This window comes from Felis catus, chromosome C2 (assembly GCF_018350175.1).
Source record: "Felis catus isolate Fca126 chromosome C2, F.catus_Fca126_mat1.0, whole genome shotgun sequence".
NCBI classification, from domain to species: Eukaryota; Metazoa; Chordata; class Mammalia; order Carnivora; family Felidae; genus Felis; species Felis catus.
In genome coordinates, this window is record NC_058376.1 from 66,776,703 (window position 1) to 66,797,336 (window position 20,634).

General features: G+C 36.9%; 1 protein-coding gene and 1 pseudogene across 1 annotated transcript in view; both read left to right on the forward strand.

Annotated features, from left to right (window-relative positions):
- Positions 1-20,634, forward strand: part of STXBP5L (syntaxin binding protein 5L) — a 386,205-nt gene that overhangs the window by 137,124 nt on the left and 228,447 nt on the right. Inside the window, 1 exon segment of the mRNA XM_045036998.1 lies at positions 2,563-2,626. Within this exon segment, the coding sequence (XP_044892933.1) occupies positions 2,563-2,626 (64 nt within the window).
- On the forward strand, positions 4,284-4,381 carry LOC111556420 (annotated as a pseudogene).

Here is a 20,634-nt window from a genome sequence, read left to right on the forward strand (position 1 = left end):
GAATATCAGTATTTAAGATATAGAAAGAGAAAGAAAGTCCACAAAGGAAACTATTAAGAAGCTATCATGGTGAATGGGAGGAAGATAAATAAATAGGGATACCTAGAAATATTATTGGGCATTATTTAGATAGATATTACATGACTTTAAGGTCATTGATAATTCTACCTAAAGTAATTTTTGTAGGATTTACAGAATCTAGAGTACACCAATGCTTTATGGCTATAAGTTTTTCAAGGAATGCTTGATGGTTTTTGGAGGTACAATGTCAGGGGAAAAGTCAGAAAAAACATATCAAAATGTTAGTAGTCGTTATATTTAGGCAGTGAAATAATATGAGAGTTTTTTTTTTCTTTTGACTATTAGTGTTTTCTAAGTTTGGCTTTCTTTCTTTCTTTCTTTCTTTCTTTCTACCAATAATATATCTTCTATAGTCTGAAAAAGTAAATACAAACAACTGAGGTTTAATGCTAGATTATTTTCTGAACTTGAGTGTTTAACAGAGTTTGAGAGTCTAAATGGTAGAGTCTTGCATGTGGCCTTAGTAGTGTTTCTTAAAGTATATTTCAGTGATTGCCTTAATATGGTCAATGAGGAAGGATCCTATGAACCAGCACTTTTGGAAAATATCAAAGATTTGCAATATTCACTTGCAAATTGTGGCTTTAAGAAGTTTTATAGAAGAAAAAAATATGTAACTATGTTTGATTCAGGGTTTCCCAAACTTTTTAAATATGGAACACTCTTTAAGTGAAATAACTTATATATTTACTAGTTAATCATAGAGTACACTTTGTTATTTGCTGTTCCAATCAAACCCAAGAGACAGGGGTATGTAGTTTGTTGGATATTATTAATTTCCAAAGGATAATTGAAGGACATTGTCCTTATCAGAGGCACTTATACTCTAATAAAACACTACGTTTAGAATGCAAATAGTAACTCTGGTTCCCAATTATTCCATTGATTTACAGCAGTCATAATGCATACTGTTCATTGAGTGCTTAACATGTTTTGCCATTATATTAGGTGATATATATATATATATATATATATATATATATATATATATGTATATATGTATATATGTATATATATATATATATATGTTCTAATTTTCATAATTACTCAGTAAAGTCAGTACTACTATTTCCATTTTTAGATAATGAGATTTAGGATAAAACCAGTAACAAAATATCTAATAAATCTGTATTTATTCCTCTGAGTCACTGTGGGGAGTCGGTATCTAGGGAACCTAGAGTTACTTAATTTGTCAGTTTTCTCTGATTCCAACAAGTTTTTAAAATTTAATCTTCTTTACTATTTTCTGAAGAATCTTTGATGGTTTTAATGTGTGCATAAGAAATAAATTAGAATTATGTCAATATAATCATAATAGAATTAGTCTGGCACAAATAGGCTGTTGAAGAAAGGATGTGGAAAAATGAGCAGTAACAAATCTATGGTCATATCAGGTCATATTATATTTAACCATGACATAATCATATTTAACAGTATGTTAAAATAGGGAACACAAAAGAAACATGCTAGATATCAGAGTGGAATAAATTTAAAGTCAGATTTACAGAGCATAGGTCCTTTTAACAATATGCACTTAGACACATAGTTACCTGTTATTGCTTACCCTAGATAACAAATAAGTAAGACATAACCAGTGAACTATGTTTCCTCAGTTTGTCAGTTTTCTGTAATCTGGCTATCACTAGAGAGAATTTCTTTGTAAATCAAAGGAGATACTAAACTTTTCTTAGGAGCAAAATTAGAGATTTTATGTCAAAAGAAATTGTAAATCAGTTATATACTTTGCAATTTGGTTGCAAGGATTTACAGCATTAGCCTTATGGCTGTGTAAGTTTTCTTTCTTGTGTAACTAAAAGTTCAATTTTAAATTTTCGGAGGTCCAGATAAGGCAACAAACATAAAAATGCCCAGTCCATAAATCCATACTTTTATGAAAAGGCATCATCTTGATTATTCATAATTTTCCTTTGATAATGAGGAAATAAAGTTGATAACATGAAAATATCTAAAGCATCGCTTTCATTATTAATATTGTCCCTTTGAGTATTTAATTTTTGTGCTATAGAAATAAAGAATCCTAGGGTACCTGGGTGGCTCAGTTGGTTAAGCGTCTGACTTCAGCTCAGGTCGTGATCTCATGGTTTGTGAGTTTGAGATCCACATTGGGTCTGTCTGCAGCACAAAGCCTGCTTTGGATCCTCTGTCCCCTTCTCTCTCTGCCCCTCCCCTGGTTGTGCTTGCTCTCTCAAAAATAAATAAACATTTAAAACAAAAAAGAAATGAAGAACCCTATTGTTATATGGATCTATGTTCTTAAACCTGATTTTAAAAAAGTTACACCTATTTTAACAGAGTTACTAGGAGAAAGAAAGATAGTCTTCAAGAAAAACAACCAAATTTCAAATGAATAACTCTCAGATTATTAAGAGTGTATTCTAGTATAATTTCTTTGTTCCAGTCTCTAATGGTAAGGTGTTTTAATTTTTATTTTTTAATTACTATTTTGAATTAATTTAACAGATCCACAAAGACTCATCCAGGTCCAGTTGTACATTTAAGTGATAGCCCAAGAGATGAAGGGAAAGTGAGTATTACAATACCATTATTCTTGCATTTATTTTCCTCATTCTTGAATGAAGGTGTTTCTTGTTCTTATTTTGTACCTAACTTGTAGCACAGTTCATAGCGTTCAGTGTTTTCTAAAATTAAAATATGTTGAATGAATGAATGAGCAAATAAATGAATGAATGAATGAATTGTTCACAATAATGGTCCCAAATTAAGTCTCTTTTTTCACCTAGAGTTAAAGTTGATATTTAATTCTAGAATTTTGAGGAAGGTATGGGACATGTGGAACAACTTCCATTTTCAAATATTCTGTGCTGGAACTTAACAATTTGATTATCAATATCATTAATCATAGGCCTCTGCTATTCAGTTTTGGTAATGATACATGACCAATATTAAATAATCATAAATTAGCCAATCTTAATTTTATAAATAGGTAATTATACAGAAAAATTTCTCAGGTTATAGAAATAATCCTTATTCATTTTGATTATTTATAATTTTCATTTTGAGGAAACAAAGTTGATAACATGAAAAGATCTAAAGCATCACTTTCATCATAAATATTCCTTCTTCAATAATATATTTTTTGCTAAATACCATAGAAAACACCTGTATAAATTAGTTAGTATAGGTTTTCTTCTTTGTTTATTTTTAAATGATAGAAAGTGAATTTGTCTAATAAATATTGAGCCTGAAAGTCAAGTTGCCTGATGGTAATAGAAAGAACATTGGATTTCTTCAAATTGATCCATTAATACACTGTAATTCCAATCAGGTGTCATCAGAATTTACTTATTTTTAAGGAAATGATCCTAAAATTCATAAGAAAGTATTTTTCTCCAGATCCTCACCAACACTTGTTATTTCTTCTGTTTTTTATTTCAGCCACTCTAACAAGTGTAAGGTGACAATCTCATTGTGGTTTTTATTTGCATTTTCTTGATGATGAGCGATGTTGTGCATCTTTTCATGTGTCTGTTGGTCATCTGTATGTCTTGTTTGGAAAAATGTCTATTCAGGGCCTCTGCCCAATTTTTAATTGGATTATTTGGGGGTTTTTTTGGTGTTGTATAAGTTCTTAATATATTTTGGATATTAACCCCTTATTGCATATATCATTTGCAAATATCTTTTCCTATTCAGTAGGTTGTCTTTTTGTTTTATTAATGGTTTCCTTCGCTGTGCAAAACCTTTTATTTTGGTGTAGTCCCACTAGCTTAATTTTGCTTTTGTTTTTCTTGCATGAAGAGACATATCTGGAAAAATATTTCTACAGCTGATGTCTAAGAAGTTACCACCCATTTTTTCTTCTAGGAGTTTTATGGTTTCAGGTCTCATATTTAGGTCTTTAATCCATTTTTGAGTTTATTTTTTTTTAATTTTTTTTCAACGTTTTATTTATTTTGGGGACAGAGAGAGACAGAGCATGAACGGGGGAGGGGCAGAGAGAGAGGGAGACACAGAATCGGAAACAGGCTCCAGGCTCTGAGCCATCAGCCCTGAGCCTGACGCAGGGCTCGAACTCACGGACCGCGAGATCGTGACCTGGCTGAAGTCGGACGCCTAACCGACTGCACCACCCAGGCCCCTCTAGTTTATTTTTGTGTATAGTATAAGAAAGCAGTACATTTTCATTCTTTTGCATGTAGCTGTCTAGTTTTCTAAGCACTGTGCTCCTTTGGCAGCACATATATTAAAATCACAGAGAAGATTGGAATGGCCCCTGGGCAAGGATGACATGCAACTTAGTTTTCCCAGCATCATATATTGAAGACACTGTCTTTTCTCCATTATATATTCTTGCCTCCTTTATTATAGATTAATTGACCATATAAGCATGGGTTTATTTCTGGGCTCTCTAATCTGTTCCATTGATCTATGTGTCTGTTCTTATACCAGTACCATGCTGTTTTGATTACTACAGTTTTATAGTGTATCTTGAATTCTGGAATTGTGATACCTCTAGCTTTGTACACAGTTTCTGGGAATGCAAATTGGTGCAGCCACTGTGGAAAACAGTATAGAAGTTCCTCAAAAAATTAAAAATAGAAATACCATATGATCTAATAATTACAGTACTGGATATTTTCCAAAGAAAACAACAACAACAACAACAACAACAACAACAACAACAACACCCCCACTCATTTGAAAAGATATATGCACCCCTGTGTTTAATGCAGCATTGTTAACAATGGCAAACACATGGTAGCAACCCATGTGTTCATCCATAGATGGATGAGTAAAGAAGATGTGGTATATATACACAATAAAATATTACTCAGCCATAAAAAAGAATGAGATCTTGCCATTTGCAACAATATGGATGGACCTGGAGGGTATGATGCTTAGTGAAATAAGAGAAAGACAAATACCATATGATTTCACTCATATGTGGAATTTAAGAAACAAAACAAATGAACAATGAGAAAAAAAGACAAGCAAAAAAAAAACCAGACTCTTACATATAGAGACAAACCCATGGTTGCCAGAGGGGAGGTGGTTGGGGAGAAGGGTAAAATAGATAAATGGAAGAACAGAATTGTTGAATCATTATATTGTACACCTGAAACTAATATAACACTATATATTATACTTCAGTTAAGAAGAAAAATAAAATTAGTAACTATACATTTTAAAAAAGGAAAATATTTAAAATATTTTTTAAATTTTTACTTCAAGTTTTTATGTAAATTCTGGTTAGTTAACAAACATTTTAATATTAGTTTCACATACTGAGATACCACTGGTCAGATACCACACTGGTCAGAGTGGCTAAAAAGAACAAATCAGGAGACTATAGATGTTGGAGAGGATGTGGAGAAACAGGAACCCTCTTGCACTGTTGGTGGGAATGCAAACTGGTGCAGCCACTCTGGAAAACAGTGTGGAGGTTCCTCAAAAAATTAAAAATAGGAGGTTTGCAAGATGGCGGCTTAGGAGGACGCTGGGCTCACCGCACGTCCTGCTGATCACTTACATTCCACCTACACCTGCCTAAATAACCCAGAAAACCACCAGAGGATTAGCAGAACGGAGTCGCTGGAGCCAAACGCAGACAAGAGGCCCACGGAAGAGGGTAGGAAGGGCGGCGAGGCGGTGTGCGCTCCACGGACTGGCGGGAGGGAGCTGGGGCGGAGGGGCGGCTCGCCGGCCAAGCAGAGCCCCCGAGTCTGGCTTGCAAAAGCGGAGGGGCCTGACGGACTGTGTTCCCACAACAAGCACGACTTAGCGTCTGGGAGGTCATAAGTTAACAGCTCTGCTCGGAAAGCGGGAAGGCTGGAGGACAAAGGGAGGGAGAGCTGCTGAGCCCCCTGACGACAGAGCTCAGTTTGGTGGGGAACAAAGGTGCTCGCCAGCGCCATCTCCCCCGCCCATCCCCCAGCCAAAATCCCAAAGAGAACCAGTTCCTGCCAGGGAACTTGCTCGCTCCGCGCAAACACCCAACTCTGCGCTTCTGTGGAGCCAAACCTCCGGCAGCGGATCTGACTCCCTCCCGCTGCCACAGGGCCCCTCCTGAAGTGGATCACCTAAGGAGAAGCGAGCTAAGCCTGCCCCTCCTGCTCCTGTGCACCTTGCCCATCCACCCCAGCTAATAAGCCAGATCCCCAGCATCACAAGCCTGGCGGTGTGCAAGTAGCCCAGACGGGCCACACCACCCCACAGTGAATCCTGCCCCTAGGAGAGGGGAAGAGAAGGCACACACCAGTCTGACTGTGGCCCCAGCGGTGGGCTGGGGGCAGGCATCAGGTCTGACTGCGGCCCCGCCCACCAACTCCTGTTATACACCACAGCACAGGGGAAGTGCCCTGCAGGTCCTCACCACGCCAGGGACTATCCAAAATGACCAAGCGGAAGAATTCCCCTCAGAAGAATCTCCAGGAAATAACAACAGCTAATGAGCTGATCAAAAAGGATTTAAATAATATAACAGAAAGTGAATTTAGAATAATAGTCATAAAATTAATCGCTGGGCTTGAAAACAGTATACAGGACAGCAGAGAATCTCTTGCTACAGAGATCAAGGGACTAAGGAACAGTCACGAGGAGTTGAAAAACGCTTTAAACGAAATGCATAACAAAATGGAAACCACCACAGCTCGGCTTGAAGAGGCAGAGGAGAGAATAGGTGAACTAGAAGATAAAGTTATGGAAAAAGAGGAAGCTGAGAAAAAGATAAAAAAATCCAGGAGTATGAGGGGAAAATTAGAGAACTAAGTGATACACTAAAAAGAAATAATATACGCATAATTGGTATCCCAGAGGAGGAAGAGAGAGGGAAAGGTGCTGAAGGGGTACTTGAAGAAATAATAGCTGAGAACTTCCCTGAACTGGGGAAGGAAAAAGGCATTGAAATCCAAGAGGCCCAGAGAACTCCCTTCAGACGTAACTTGAATCGATCTTCTGCACGACATATCATAGTGAAACTGGCAAAATACAAGGATAAAGAGAAAATTCTGAAAGCAGCAAGGGGTAAACGTGCCCTCACATATAAAGGGAGACCTATAAGACTCGTGACTGATCTCTCTTTTGAAACTTGGCAGGCCAGAAAGAATTGGCACGAGATTTTCAGGGTGCTAGACAGAAAAAATATGCAGCCAAGAATCCTTTATCCAGCAAGTTTGTCATTTAGAATAGAAGGAGAGATAAAGGTCTTCCCAAACAAACAAAAACTGAAGGAATTTGTCACCACTAAGCCAGCCCTACAAGAGATCCTAAGGGGGACCCTGTGAGACAAAGTCCCAGAGACATCACTACAAGCATAAAACATACAGACATCACAATGACTCTAAACCCGTATCTTTCTATAATAACACTGAATGTAAATGGATTAAATGCGCCAACCAAAAGACATAGGGTATCAGAATGGATAAAAAAACAAGACCCATCTATTTGCTGTCTACAAGAGACTCATTTTAGACCTGAGGACACCTTTAGACTGAGAGTGAGGGGATGGAGAACTATTTATCATGCTACTGGAAGCCAAAAGAAATCTGGAGTAGCCATACTTATATCAGACAAACTAGACTTTAAATTAAAGGCTGTAACAAGAGATGAAGAAGGACATTATATAATAGTTACAGGGTCTATCCATCAGGAAGAGCTAACAATTATAAATGTCTATGCGCCAAATACCGGAGCCCCCAAATATATAAAACAATTACTCATAAACATAAGCAACCGTATTGATAAGAATGTGGTAATTGCAGGGGACTTTAACACCCCACTTACAGATGGATAGATCATCTAGACACACGGTCAATAAAGAAACAAGGGCCCTGAATGAGACATTGGATCAGATGGACTTGACAGATATATTTAGAACTCTACATCCCAAAGCAACAGAATATACTTTCTTCTCGAGTGCACATGGAACATTCTCCAAGATAGATCATATACTGGGTCACAAAACAGCCCTTCATAAGTTTACAAGAATTGAAATTATACCATGCAGACTTTCAGACCACAATGCTATGAAGCTTGAAATCAACCACAGAAAAAAGTCTGGAAAACCTCCAAAAGCATGGAGGTTAAAGAACACCCTACTAACGAATGAGTGGGTCACCCAGGCAATTAGAGAAGAAATTAAAAAATATATGGAAACAAACGAAAATGAAAATACAACAATCCAAACGCTTTGGGACGCAGCGAAGGCAGTCCTGAGAGGAAAATACATTGCAATCCAGGCCTATCTCAAGAAACAAGAAAAATCCCAAATACAAAATCTAACAGCACACCTAAAGGAACTAGAAGCAGAACAGCAAAGGCAGCCTAAACCCAGCAGAAGAAGAGAAATAATAAAGATCAGAGCAGAAATAAACAATATAGAATCTAAAAAAACTGTAGAGCAGATCAACGAAACCAAGAGTTGTTTTTTTGAAAAAATAAACAAAATTGACAAACCTCTAGCCAGGCTTCTCAAAAAGAAACGGGAGATGACCCAAATAGATAAAATCATGAATGAAAATGGAATTATTACAACCCATCCCTCAGAGATACAAACAATTATCAGGGAATACTATGAAAAATTAAATGCCAACAAACTGGACAACCTGGAAGAAATGGACAAATTCCTAAACACCCACACACTTCCAAAACTCAATCAGGAGGAAATAGAAAGCTTGAACAGACCCATAACCAGTGAAGAAATTGAATCGGTTATCAAAAATCTCCCAACAAATAAGAGTCCAGGACCAGATGGCTTCCCAGGGGAGTTCTACCAGACGTTTAAAGCAGAGATAATACCTATCCTTCTCAAGCTATTCCAAGAAATAGAAAGGGAAGGAAAACTTCCAGACTCATTCTATGAAGCCAGTATTACTTTGATTCCTAAACCAGACAGAGACCCAGTAAAAAAAGAGAACTACAGGCCAATATCCCTGATGAATATGGATGCAAAAATTCTCAATAAGATACTAGCAAATCGAATTCAACGGCATATAAAAAGAATTATTCACCATGATCAAGTGGGATTCATTCCTGGGATGCAGGGCTGGTTCAACATTTGCAAATCAATCAACGTGATACATCACATTAACAAAAAAAAAAAGAGAAGAACCATATGATCCTGTCAATTGATGCAGAAAAGGCCTTTGACAAAATCCAGCACCCTTTCTTAATAAAAACCCTTGAGAAAGTCGGGATAGAAGGAACATACTTAAACATCATAAAAGCCATTTATGAAAAGCCCACAGCTAACGTCATCCTCAACGGGGAAAAACTGAGAGCTTTTTCCCTGAGTTCAGGAACACGACGAGGATGCCCACTCTCACCGCTGCTGTTTAACATAGTGCTGGAAGTTCTAGCATCAGCAACCAGACAACAAAAGGAAATCAAAGGCATCAAAATTGGCAAAGATGAAGTCAAGCTTTCGCTTTTTGCAGATGACATGATATTATACATGGAAAATCCGATAGACTCCACCAAAAGTCTGCTAGAACTGATACAGGAATTCAGCAAAGTTGCAGGATACAAAATCAATGTACAGAAATCAGTTGCATTCTTATACACTAACACTGAAGCAACAGAAAGACAAATAAAGAAACTGATCCCATTCACAATTGCACCAAGAAGCATAAAATACCTAGGAATAAATCTAACCAAAGATGTAAAGGATCTGTATGCTGAAAACTATAGAAAGCTTATGAAGAAAATTGAAGAAGATTTAAAGAAATGGAAAGACATTCCCTGCTCATGGATTGGAAAAATAAATATTGTCAAAATGTCAATACTACCCAAAGCTATCTACACATTCAATGCAATCCCAATCAAAATTGCACCAGCATTCTTCTCGAAACTAGAACAAGCAATCCTAAAATTCATATGGAACCACAAAAGGCCCCGAATAGCCAAAGGAATTTTGAAGAAGAAGACCAAAGCAGGAGGCATCACAATCCCAGACTTTAGCCTCTACTACAAAGCTGTCATCATCAAGACAGCATGGTATTGGCACAAAAGCAGACACATAGACCAATGGAATAGAATAGAAACCCCAGAACTAGACCCACAAACGTATGGCCAACTCATCTTTGACAAAGCAGGAAAGAACATCCAATGGAAAAAAGACAGCCTCTTTAACAAATGGTGCTGGGAGAACTGGACAGCAACATGCAGAAGGTTGAAACTAGACCACTTTCTCACACCATTCACAAAAATAAACTCAAAATGGATAAAGGACCTAAATGTGAGACAGGAAACCATCAAAACCTTAGAGGAGAAAGCAGGAAAAGACCTCTCTGACCTCAGCCGTAGCAATCTCTTACTCGACACATCCCCAAAGGCAAGGGAATTAAAAGCAAAAGTGAATTACTGGGACCTTATGAAGATAAAAAGCTTCTGCACAGCAAAGGAAACAACCAACAAAACTAAAAGGCAACCAACGGAATGGGAAAAGATATTCGCAAATGACATATCGGACAAAGGGCTAGTATCCAAAATCTATAAAGAGCTCACCAAACTCCACACCCGAAAAACAAATAACCCAGTGAAGAAATGGGCAGAAAACATGAAGAGACACTTCTCTAAAGAAGACATCCGGATGGCCAACAGGCACATGAAAAGATGTTCAGCGTCGCTCCTTATCAGGGAAATACAAATCAAAACCACACTCAGGTATCACCTCACGCCAGTCAGAGTGGCCAAAATGAACAAATCAGGAGACTCTAGATGCTGGAGAGGATGTGGAGAAACGGGAACCCTCTTGCACTGTTGGTGGGAATGCAAATTGGTGCAGCCGCTCTGGAAAGCAGTGTGGAGGTTCCTCAGAAAATTAAAAATAGACCTACCCTATGACCCAGCAATAGCACTGCTAGGAATTTATCCAAGGGATACAGGAGTACTGATGCATAGGGCCACTTGTACCCCAATGTTCATAGCAGCACTCTCAACAATAGCCAAATTATGGAAAGAGCCTAAATGTCCATCAACTGATGAATGGATAAAGAAATTGTGGTTTATATACACAATGGAATACTACGTGGCAATGAGAAAAAATGAAATATGGCCTTTTGTAGCAACGTGGATGGAACTGGAGAGTGTGGTTTATATACACAATGGAATACTACGTGGCAATGAGAAAAAATGAAATATGGCCTTTTGTAGCAACGTGGATGGAACGTGGATGGAACTGGAGAGTGTGTAAAAAATAATGAAAATAAATAAACTTAAGAAAATGAAAAAAAATAAAGTTTAATGGACTAGAAAAAATATTAGTGTCAGGTATAGAATTTAGTGATTCATCACTTACATACAACTCCCAGTGCTCATCACAGCAAGTGCCCTCCTTAGTGCCCATCATCCATTTAACTCATCCCCCACCGCCACCTCCCCTTCCAGTAACCTTCAGTTTGTTCTCTATAGTTAAATCTGTTTTCTGGTTTGCCTCTCTTTTTTTTAATCCCCCTATGTTCATCTGTTTTGTTTCTTAAATTCCACATATGACTGAAATCATATGGTATTTGTCTTTCTTTGACTTATATTGCTTAGCATAATACTTTCTAGCTCCAACCTGTGTTATTACAAATGGCAAGATTTCATTCTTCTTTATGGCTGAGGAATATCCCACTTGGCATCATAGGGTGTTGCCTCTTACCTGTAAAGAACAGCACTTGGCTGCTGTGAGAAGGAAATATCCTCACTTAAGTACTAGGGAAATGGAATATCCCATTTTTTCCACATCAGACTGGCAAAATATTAAAAATTAAAAATAATATCAGGTAATGGAAAATATTCCCCCCCCCCCCACATACATACCACATCTTCTTTAGCCATTCATCAGTCAGTGGACATTTGGGTTCTTTCCATAATTTGGCTATTGTTAAAAAGTAATACAATACATTGTGATATTGGTACAGGGGATACAAAAAGACCAATAGATGTAAATGGGTATCCCAGAAATGGTTCAGACTTTTGGGGTAATTTTTGGATATTTTAGAGAAGATGTTTTAGGACATAAAAAACTATTGAATAAATGGTGATGGACAATTGGATATCCATTTTGAAAAAAAAAGTAATGTCTCTCTACCTTACTCCATTCACAGAAGTAAATTCCAGATGGAGAAAATACATAAACATTAAAATCACAACTCAGAAAGTTTTAGAAGAAACTATAGGAAATGAGTTGTTACTGTAAAGTACAGACATCCTTAGGAAAGACATAAAACCTAAAAGCTTTATGGAATATACCATAACAAGACAATCATGATAAGAGATAGGCAATAAAGAGGGAGATATTTGCTACGTATAGTAGGCAAATAATGAACATGCAAAATATATAAAAAAACTTGTACCATATCCTCATCTTTCATAATAGGAAATCAATATGTGTAATTAATATATCAAGAAATTGAAATATAAATATATTTAGAAATATGAGAGTAAGTTTACTAGAAAAGGCAGTTATAAGAGTTGAAAATGTGTTGCCTCTTACCTCTAAAGAACAGAGTTTGGCTGCTGTGAGAAGGAAATATCCTCACTTATAAGTACTAGGGAAATGCAATATCCCATTTTTTCTACATCAGACTGGCAAAATATTAAAAATTAAAAATAATATCAGGTAATGGAAAATATTAATAATAATGGACACCTAAATACAGCACTAGTAGGTATATATACCAATATGGGCAATCTGGCATTCTCACCATTTAAAACATGTATTCATTATGACTTAGAAAATTCATTTCAGAGGTCTATCCTATTTATATTACCAAGGGCCAAAATACTGAAAACAGAATAAAGTTCAATTAATAGAAAATGGAATAAATGTATGCCAATATATCCATATTATAGAACGCTGTACTGATATGGAAAGTTCTTTAATCCATGTTTTAAAAATAAAAGTTGAAGAACAATAAGTGCAGTATAAGGCCACTTGAATAATGCATTTGTGTTTTTATTATATATTCAAATACCCAAGAAAAAAGGCCTGAAAGTATATGTACAAATCTGGGGAGGATACTGGAGATTGGAACTGGGGAAAGTGATCAAAGGTATTGATAGTCCCTTTTGTTCATATTTTTATGAATATAATGTGTGTTAAGTAATTAAAAATTAAAAAGGATGAGAAATAAATTAGTATTAATGTCAGAATACTACATGTTTGAAATCTTGAATAAATCATTTGACTTTTTTTAAAAGCTTGTTTATTTTGAGAGAAAGAGCACGAATGACTGCATGTGCAAGCAGGGGAGGGGCAGAGAGAGAGAGGGAGAGAGAGAATCTCTCCATTTGTCAGTGCAGAACCTGCCACAGGACTCAATCCTGCAAACTGCAATTTCATGACCAGAGCTGAAATCAAGAGTGAGATGCTTAACCAACTGAGCCACCCAGGTGCCCCCAAATTGTTTGACTTCTTGTACATTAGTTCTTCCATCAACAGCCTTTTGACACATAGAGGTTTTTTCTTATTTTAATGTATTGAATTTTATCAGTCTTTTCATTTTGTATTTTGCATTTGTATCTTGCATTTTGTATCTTATTCAGTAAGTCATTTCTTCCTGTGGGAAAATATCATCCTTGTTTTAAAACATAAGATCAGTTTTAAGGCTTTCCATTTCACGATTAGATTTTAACTTAAATATAATTTATTTTATATTGGTTTGAAATAAGGGATATGTCTGTTTTTACAGATAAATACTTCATTTATTGAATAGTTAATTTAGTTACTAATTTATAAGGACATATCACTCACATATGAAATTCCCATGCTTGAATGGATCTTTTTTCTGGACTTTTCCTCTGTTGCATTGATATATTTATTTATTAGTGTACTATTACTACATTTTATTAGTAATAATACCTTTACAAAACATCTTGTTATCTGGTAGGTCCTCCACCTCTTCCTTCTCTATCTTGGCTTTTTCTGAACATTTATTGTACTATATACACTGCAGAATCAGTTTCTAAAACTCTATGTAAATGTCTCCTGCAATTTTGTTTGTAATTTGAACATACCGATTAGAAAAAATTTACTTCTTTAAGATATGAATGTTACAACTCTAAACATAGTGTTTCCTTTAGCCTTCTTTTTTTCTATATAGCTTTATAACTTTTTCCACAAAATTCATATGTATATCTTTTGTTAGATTAATTCTAAGTACTTTATAGATTTTATTGCTTCTGTGAATTAATTTTTTTAAAAATTGATTTTTAAAAAAATTTAAAAATTTAAAAAAATTTAAAAAAATTTAAAAAAATTAAAAAAAAATTTTTTTAAATTTTTTTAAAAATTGAAAAAGAAGATTATTGTTCATGAGTCCTAGAGGGTACACAACATGGTTGGGGCCATTCAGTGAAGTCATAGGTAGAGAAAGAGAGAGTGCATGTACCTGGGGTTCTGATTTTATTGAGGATGGAATGCCTAGGGTTTCACATGTTCATTTTATTTGTGAAATAAAACAGAAGAGTGGGAATTTAAGTGTGGGAAAGGAAAAGTAAGCTGTCAATCAAATTGTCAGTTTATCTGTGTCAACCAGAGCTTTCTAAAAAAGGGGAACTTCATGGGTGGGGTATCCTGGCTCTTTATTTAGTCATGTAGCTTGCAATGTGTTTCTTCAAGATGGATGTCTGAAGTGAATGCCTCAGCAATCAAAAGTTTAATGTCAGACACTTATATTACAAAAAAAAGAAAGCTATCATGTACTTATACTACAAGATGAGTATTCCTTAAATTGTTAATTTGTTGAAATACTAATAGATTTTCTAATTAAAAACATTTACATTTCTGGGATAAATTCAACCTGGAAGGGACAATTTTCCACAGACGCTTTGTGGTGAGGTGAAAGAAGGAACACATTACTGATGTTAAGTGTTATATTGAAACAACATAGTATTGTGGAATCAGAAAACAGACCATCCTCTCTCTGAGATATTATTTACTAAAGAAACTGTGCATTAGTGTATCAAATTGAAGAGGGTGCCCTTGAACTGAGAGATGCTTATATTGGGCATAATACTGTATACATTTCCTTGAATTCTCGCAGGCCTGTCTGTATCCCCAAATCATGACTGTTTGCTTCATCTCTGTTTTGGCAAAATTAATCAGTTTTATACAGTACTGTTTCCTTAAGTAGACTGGCTATGCCAAGTCTTAGCTTCTCCCTTTAATTCTGGATTCAGATAATATACCATACTATAAGCTATGATATCTGGCTTTCCTACCAGCTACCAAAGGAGTCAAATGACAAGACTGAAATGAGGGGGTATTAACTTCCCATGGAGAAAACCTTGACCAATATTAGACAAGACTCAGAAATAAATTCTCCTTTCCTTCCTCTCTGTGGTTGGGCTATTCTGAATTATGGTTTTTCCACATAGACTGTTAGAGACATCTAGCAATGCCAAACATATATACATGCTGAGTGATTGGCTGTGTCTCTTTGTCTTCTCCCATAAAGTAGTGATTAGTGTGATAATGTATCATCTTACTTTTACGTCTTTGCTTTACTTCACTTTTCCTTTATTATTACAGCCCTGAGATTGCAATTCTCTATGAAACATTAGCACTTAAGCCTAGCCTCAGGCTGTTTTCCACAGAACCCTGGTTAAGACAATAATTATCAGAATTGTTCTAGATCAGGGATTGGAAGCTAGAGCCAATGGGACAAATCTCGCTTGAGGCCTTGTTTTTATAAAATGTTTTTTTGGGACACAGCCATGCTAACCATTAACATATTGTCTGTGGTTGCTTTCTTACCACAAGAGTAAAGTCAGCAGTTGTGACAGAGCTGTAAGGCCTGTGAAGCCTAAACTATTTACTGTCTATCCCTTCACATAAAAAGTTTGCTGCCTCCTGTTCTAGATTGTAGACCCTCAGGATAGGAGTTTGGGTTTGAACTGTCTCCAATTTAAAATCAAAGAACCCACTGAAGGTGCCAGATGAAGTGGTATTAAACTTTATCATGCAGTGACATCATAATTACTTAAACATCCTCATATGAATAATTGGGAAAGGGGCTGATGGAAAGGTAAGACAGTAGGATTTAAAGTACTTGTGGTGTTTAACTGATAAAGAACAAGGATGACTATAATGATGATGGGGAAAAAAAAAACAGCTTCCTTTGATGCCCCTTGTATTATTTTCTATTCTGATGTAAATTATCACAAATTTAGTAGTTTGAAACAACACAAATGTATTATCTTATAGTTCTGTAGGCCAGAAGTCCAATACAGGTCTCACTGAGCTAAAATCAAGATATTAGCAGGGTTGCATTCCTTTTTGCTAGCTCTAGAGGAGAATCTATTTTCTTGCCTTTTTAACCTTTTATAAACTGTACACATTTCTAGGCTTAAATCTCCCTTCCTCCATCTTCAAAGATAACATAGCATCTCTTTTTAACCATAGCTGGGAGAGGTTCTCAACTCTTAAGGACTCATGTGATTAGATTGGGCCTACCCAGATAATCCAGGATACTCTCTTCATCTCAACAAATCTTAATTACAACTGACAGGTGTTTTTTGTTTGTTGGTTTTTTTGTTTTGTTTTGTTTTTTGGTTTGGTTTGTTTTTTTTGTCATTTAAGGTAATATATTAATAGGTTCTGAGGATTAGGGCATAGACATCTTTGGTGGGCATCATTTTATCTACCAAAACACTGGAAATAAGATGATTTAGCTTGGAACAGTTGATTACTGAGTTGAGACCCTTTAAAGGCAGCTCTAGGGCAGAGTGTGCTAAAAATAGGCCTGTTTATAAGGGGATAAATGCATAGTTTGATAGGTCTTGTTTGTTAAAGTCAAAGCCCTGATAAGTAAAGAGTGTGACCCTGATTCCTGATATATTCACTTCCTAGGGCTGCCATAACAAAATTCTGTACACTGGGTGACTTCAAACAACAGAAATTTATTATTTCCTTTTGGAGGCAGAACTCCAAAATCAAGATATTTGTCAGGCCATGCTCCTTCTCAAGGCTCTAGGAGAGAGCCCTTTCTTGCCTCTTCCAGCTTCTTGTGGCTCCTAGTGTCCCTTGATTTCTGCAGCATGATTCCAGTCTCTTTCTCTGTCTTCACATGACCTTCTTCTCTATGCCTCTGTGTCCTCTCCTCTTTTACAAGGACACCAGTCATTGGCTTTAGGGCCTACCCTTTAGTCAAGGATGATTTCATCTCAAAAAAATTGTCTCCACCTAAACATGGGGCTCAGACTTATAACCCTGAGATCAAGGGTCTCATGCTCTTCGGACTGAGCCATCCAGATGCCCCGCATGTCAAAATTCTTAACAAATTACATATGTAAAGACCTAATTTTCAAATAAGGACACATTCTGAGGGTCTGGGGCGACATTATTCAACCACTACACTTGGAATAGGGAAATTTGTGAGTATAAGCCTGAGAATTTCACCCTCTCCAATTTCCTTGATCCCTCCTGGCCAACAGAAGTACCTCTTTTACTATTTCCAGAGAATGGTTCTCCTTTTCTAGAAGACTGTAAATGACTGATGAAATTAGGTAGTTTTCTTGCCTGATGATTTTACCCTCACAAGATCAACCTTCAATTTCATTACCTTCAGCCCAGTAATTAGAATCAGATCTCAGAGTTCAGTACCGCCTAATATATAAGCATAAGTTTTCCTCCTGAAAGAAATAGGCGCTACATATGAATCCCTCCCCACCAAAGGAATTTAGGAATTGGATAGTCACCAAGTGTATAGGAATGTTTTTTAAGGGGTTAAGTATAGGGGCTACATAGAGGAGAGTTCATTTACATGGGGGCACTCAACCATAATTTGGATTTAATGCTTTGAGAAGGACACCTGGATCTGTTCTGAATCATTTGTTGGGATGGTTCTTTGAAGGCTGGACTCAACAAAAGTATATGGTAAATAAAGTAGAGAGGTATAGTATTAAGGGGTCAGAAGACAGGGAGAGGAGAATTTTAAATGGATATTTTATATTTGTTCTGGCAACTCACTTCCTGACCATATTCCCTAGGAGGCTCTTTTTTTAATATTAAATATAATTTATTGTCAAACTGGTTTCCATACAACACTCAGTGCTCATCCCAACAGGTGCTCTCCTCAGTGCCCATCAACCACTTTCCCCTCTCCCCCACTCCCATCAAACCTCAGTTCTCAGTATTTAAGAGTCTCCTATGGTTTGCCTTCCTCCCTCTCTGTAACTTGTTTTCTCCTCTTTCCCTTCTCCCTGGTCTTCTGTTAAGTTTCTCAGGATCCACATATGAGTGAAAACATATGGTATCTGTTTTTCTCTGTCTGACTTATTTCACTTAGCATAACACTCTCCAGTTCCATCCATATTGCTACCAATGGCCAGATTTCATTTTTTCTCATTGCCAAGTAGTATTCTATTGTATATATAAACCACATCTTCTTATCCATTCATCAGCTGATGGACATTTAGGCTCTTTCCACAATTTGGCTATTGTTGAAAGTGCTGCTATAAACATTGGGGTACAAGTGCCCCTATGCATCCTGTATCCGTTGGGTAAATTCCTAGCAGTGTTATTGCTGGGTCATAGGGGAGATCTATTTTTAATTTTTTGAGGAAGCTCCACACTGTTTTCCAGAGTGGCTGCACCAGTTTGCATTCACCAACAGTGCAAGAGGGTTCCCGTTTCTCCACATCCTCTCCAACATTTATAGTCTCCTGATTTGTTCATTTTAGCCACTCTGACTGGCATGAGGTGGTATCTCAGTGTGGTTTTGATTTGTATTTTCCTGATGAGGAGTGACGTTGAGCATCTTTTCATGTGTCTGTTGGCCATCTCGATGTCTTCTTTAGAAGAGTGTCTGTTCATGTCTTCTGTCCATTTCTTCACTGGATTGTTTTTTGGGTGTGGAGTTTGGTGAGTTCTTTATAAATTTTGTATATTAGCCCTTTATCCGACATGTCATTTGCAAATATCTTTTCCCATTTTGTTGGTTGCCTTTTAGTTTTGTTGATGGTTTCCTTTGCAGTGCAGAAGCTTTTTAACTTGAGGTCCCAGTAGTTCATTTTTGCTTTTAATTCCCTTGACTTTGGAGATGTGTCGAGTAAGAAATTGCTGTGGCTGAGATCCAAGAGGTTTTTTCCTGCTTTCTCCTCTAGGGTTTTGATGGTTACCTGTCTCACATTCAGGTCCTTCATCCATTTTGAATTTATTTTTCTGAATGGTGTAAGAAAGTGGTCTAGTTTCATTCTTCTGCATGTTGCTGTCCAGTTCTCCCAGCACCATTTTTTTTAATGTTTATTTATTTTTTTGAGACAGAGAGAGACAGAGCATGAACGGGGGAGGGACAGAGAGAGAGGGAGACACAGAATCGGAAGCAGGCTCCAGGCTCTGAGCCATCAGCCCAGAGCCTGATGCGGGGCTCGAACTCACGGACCGTGAGATCGTGACCTGAGCTGAAGTCGGAGGCTTAACTGACTGAGCCACCCAGGCGCCCCTAGCACCATTTGTTAAAGAGACTCTTTTTTCCATTGGATACTCTTTCCTGCTTTGTCAAAGATTAGTTGGCCATACATTTGTGGGTCCAATAATGGGGTCTGTATTCTATTCTACTGGTCTATGTGTCTGTTTTTGTGCCAATACCATACTCTATTGATGATTACAGCTTTGTGGTAGAGGCTAAAGTCTGGGATTGTGATGCCTCCCGCTTTGGTTTTCTTCTTCCATATTACTTTGGCTATTTGGAGTGTTTTGTAGTTCCATACAAATCTAGGATTGCTTGTTCTAGCATTGAGAGGAATGCTGGTGCAATTTGATTGGGATTACATTTTTTTTTAATATGAAATTTATTGTCTAATTGGTTTCCATACAACACCCAGTGCTCATCCCAACAGGTGCCCTCCTCAATACCCATCAACCACCCTCCCCCCCTCCCACCACCCCATCAACCCTCAGTTTGTTCTCAGTTTTTAAGAGTCTCTTATGTTTTGGCTCCCTCCATCTCTAACCTCTTTTTTTTTCCTTCCCCTCCCCCATGGTCTTCTGTTAAGTTTCTCAGGATCCACATATGAGTGAAAACATATGGTATCTGTCTTTCTCTGTATGACTTATTTCACTTAGCATAACACTCTCCAGTTCCATCCACATTGATACAAAAGGCCATATTTCATTCTTTCTCATTGCCACGTAGTATTCCATTGTGTATATAAACCACAATTTCTTTATCCATTCATCAGTTGATGGACATTTAGGCTCTTTCTATAATTTGGCTATTGTTGAAAGTGCTGCTATAAACATTGGGGTACAAATGCCCCTATGCATCAGCACTCCTGTATCCCTTTGGTAAATTCCTAGCAGTGCTATTGCTGGGTCATAGGGGAGATCTATTTTTAATTTTTTGAGGAACCTCCACACTGTTTTTCAGAGTGGCTGCATGATTGGGATTGCATTGAATGTGTAGATAGCTTTGGTTAGTATTGACATTTTAACAATATTTATTCTTCCAATCCATGAGCATGGAATGTTTTTCCATTTCTTTGTATCTTTTTCAGTTTCCTTCTTAAGCTTTTTATAGTTTTCAGCATACAGATCTTTTATGTCTTTGGTTATGTTTATTCCTAGGTATGTTATGATTCTTG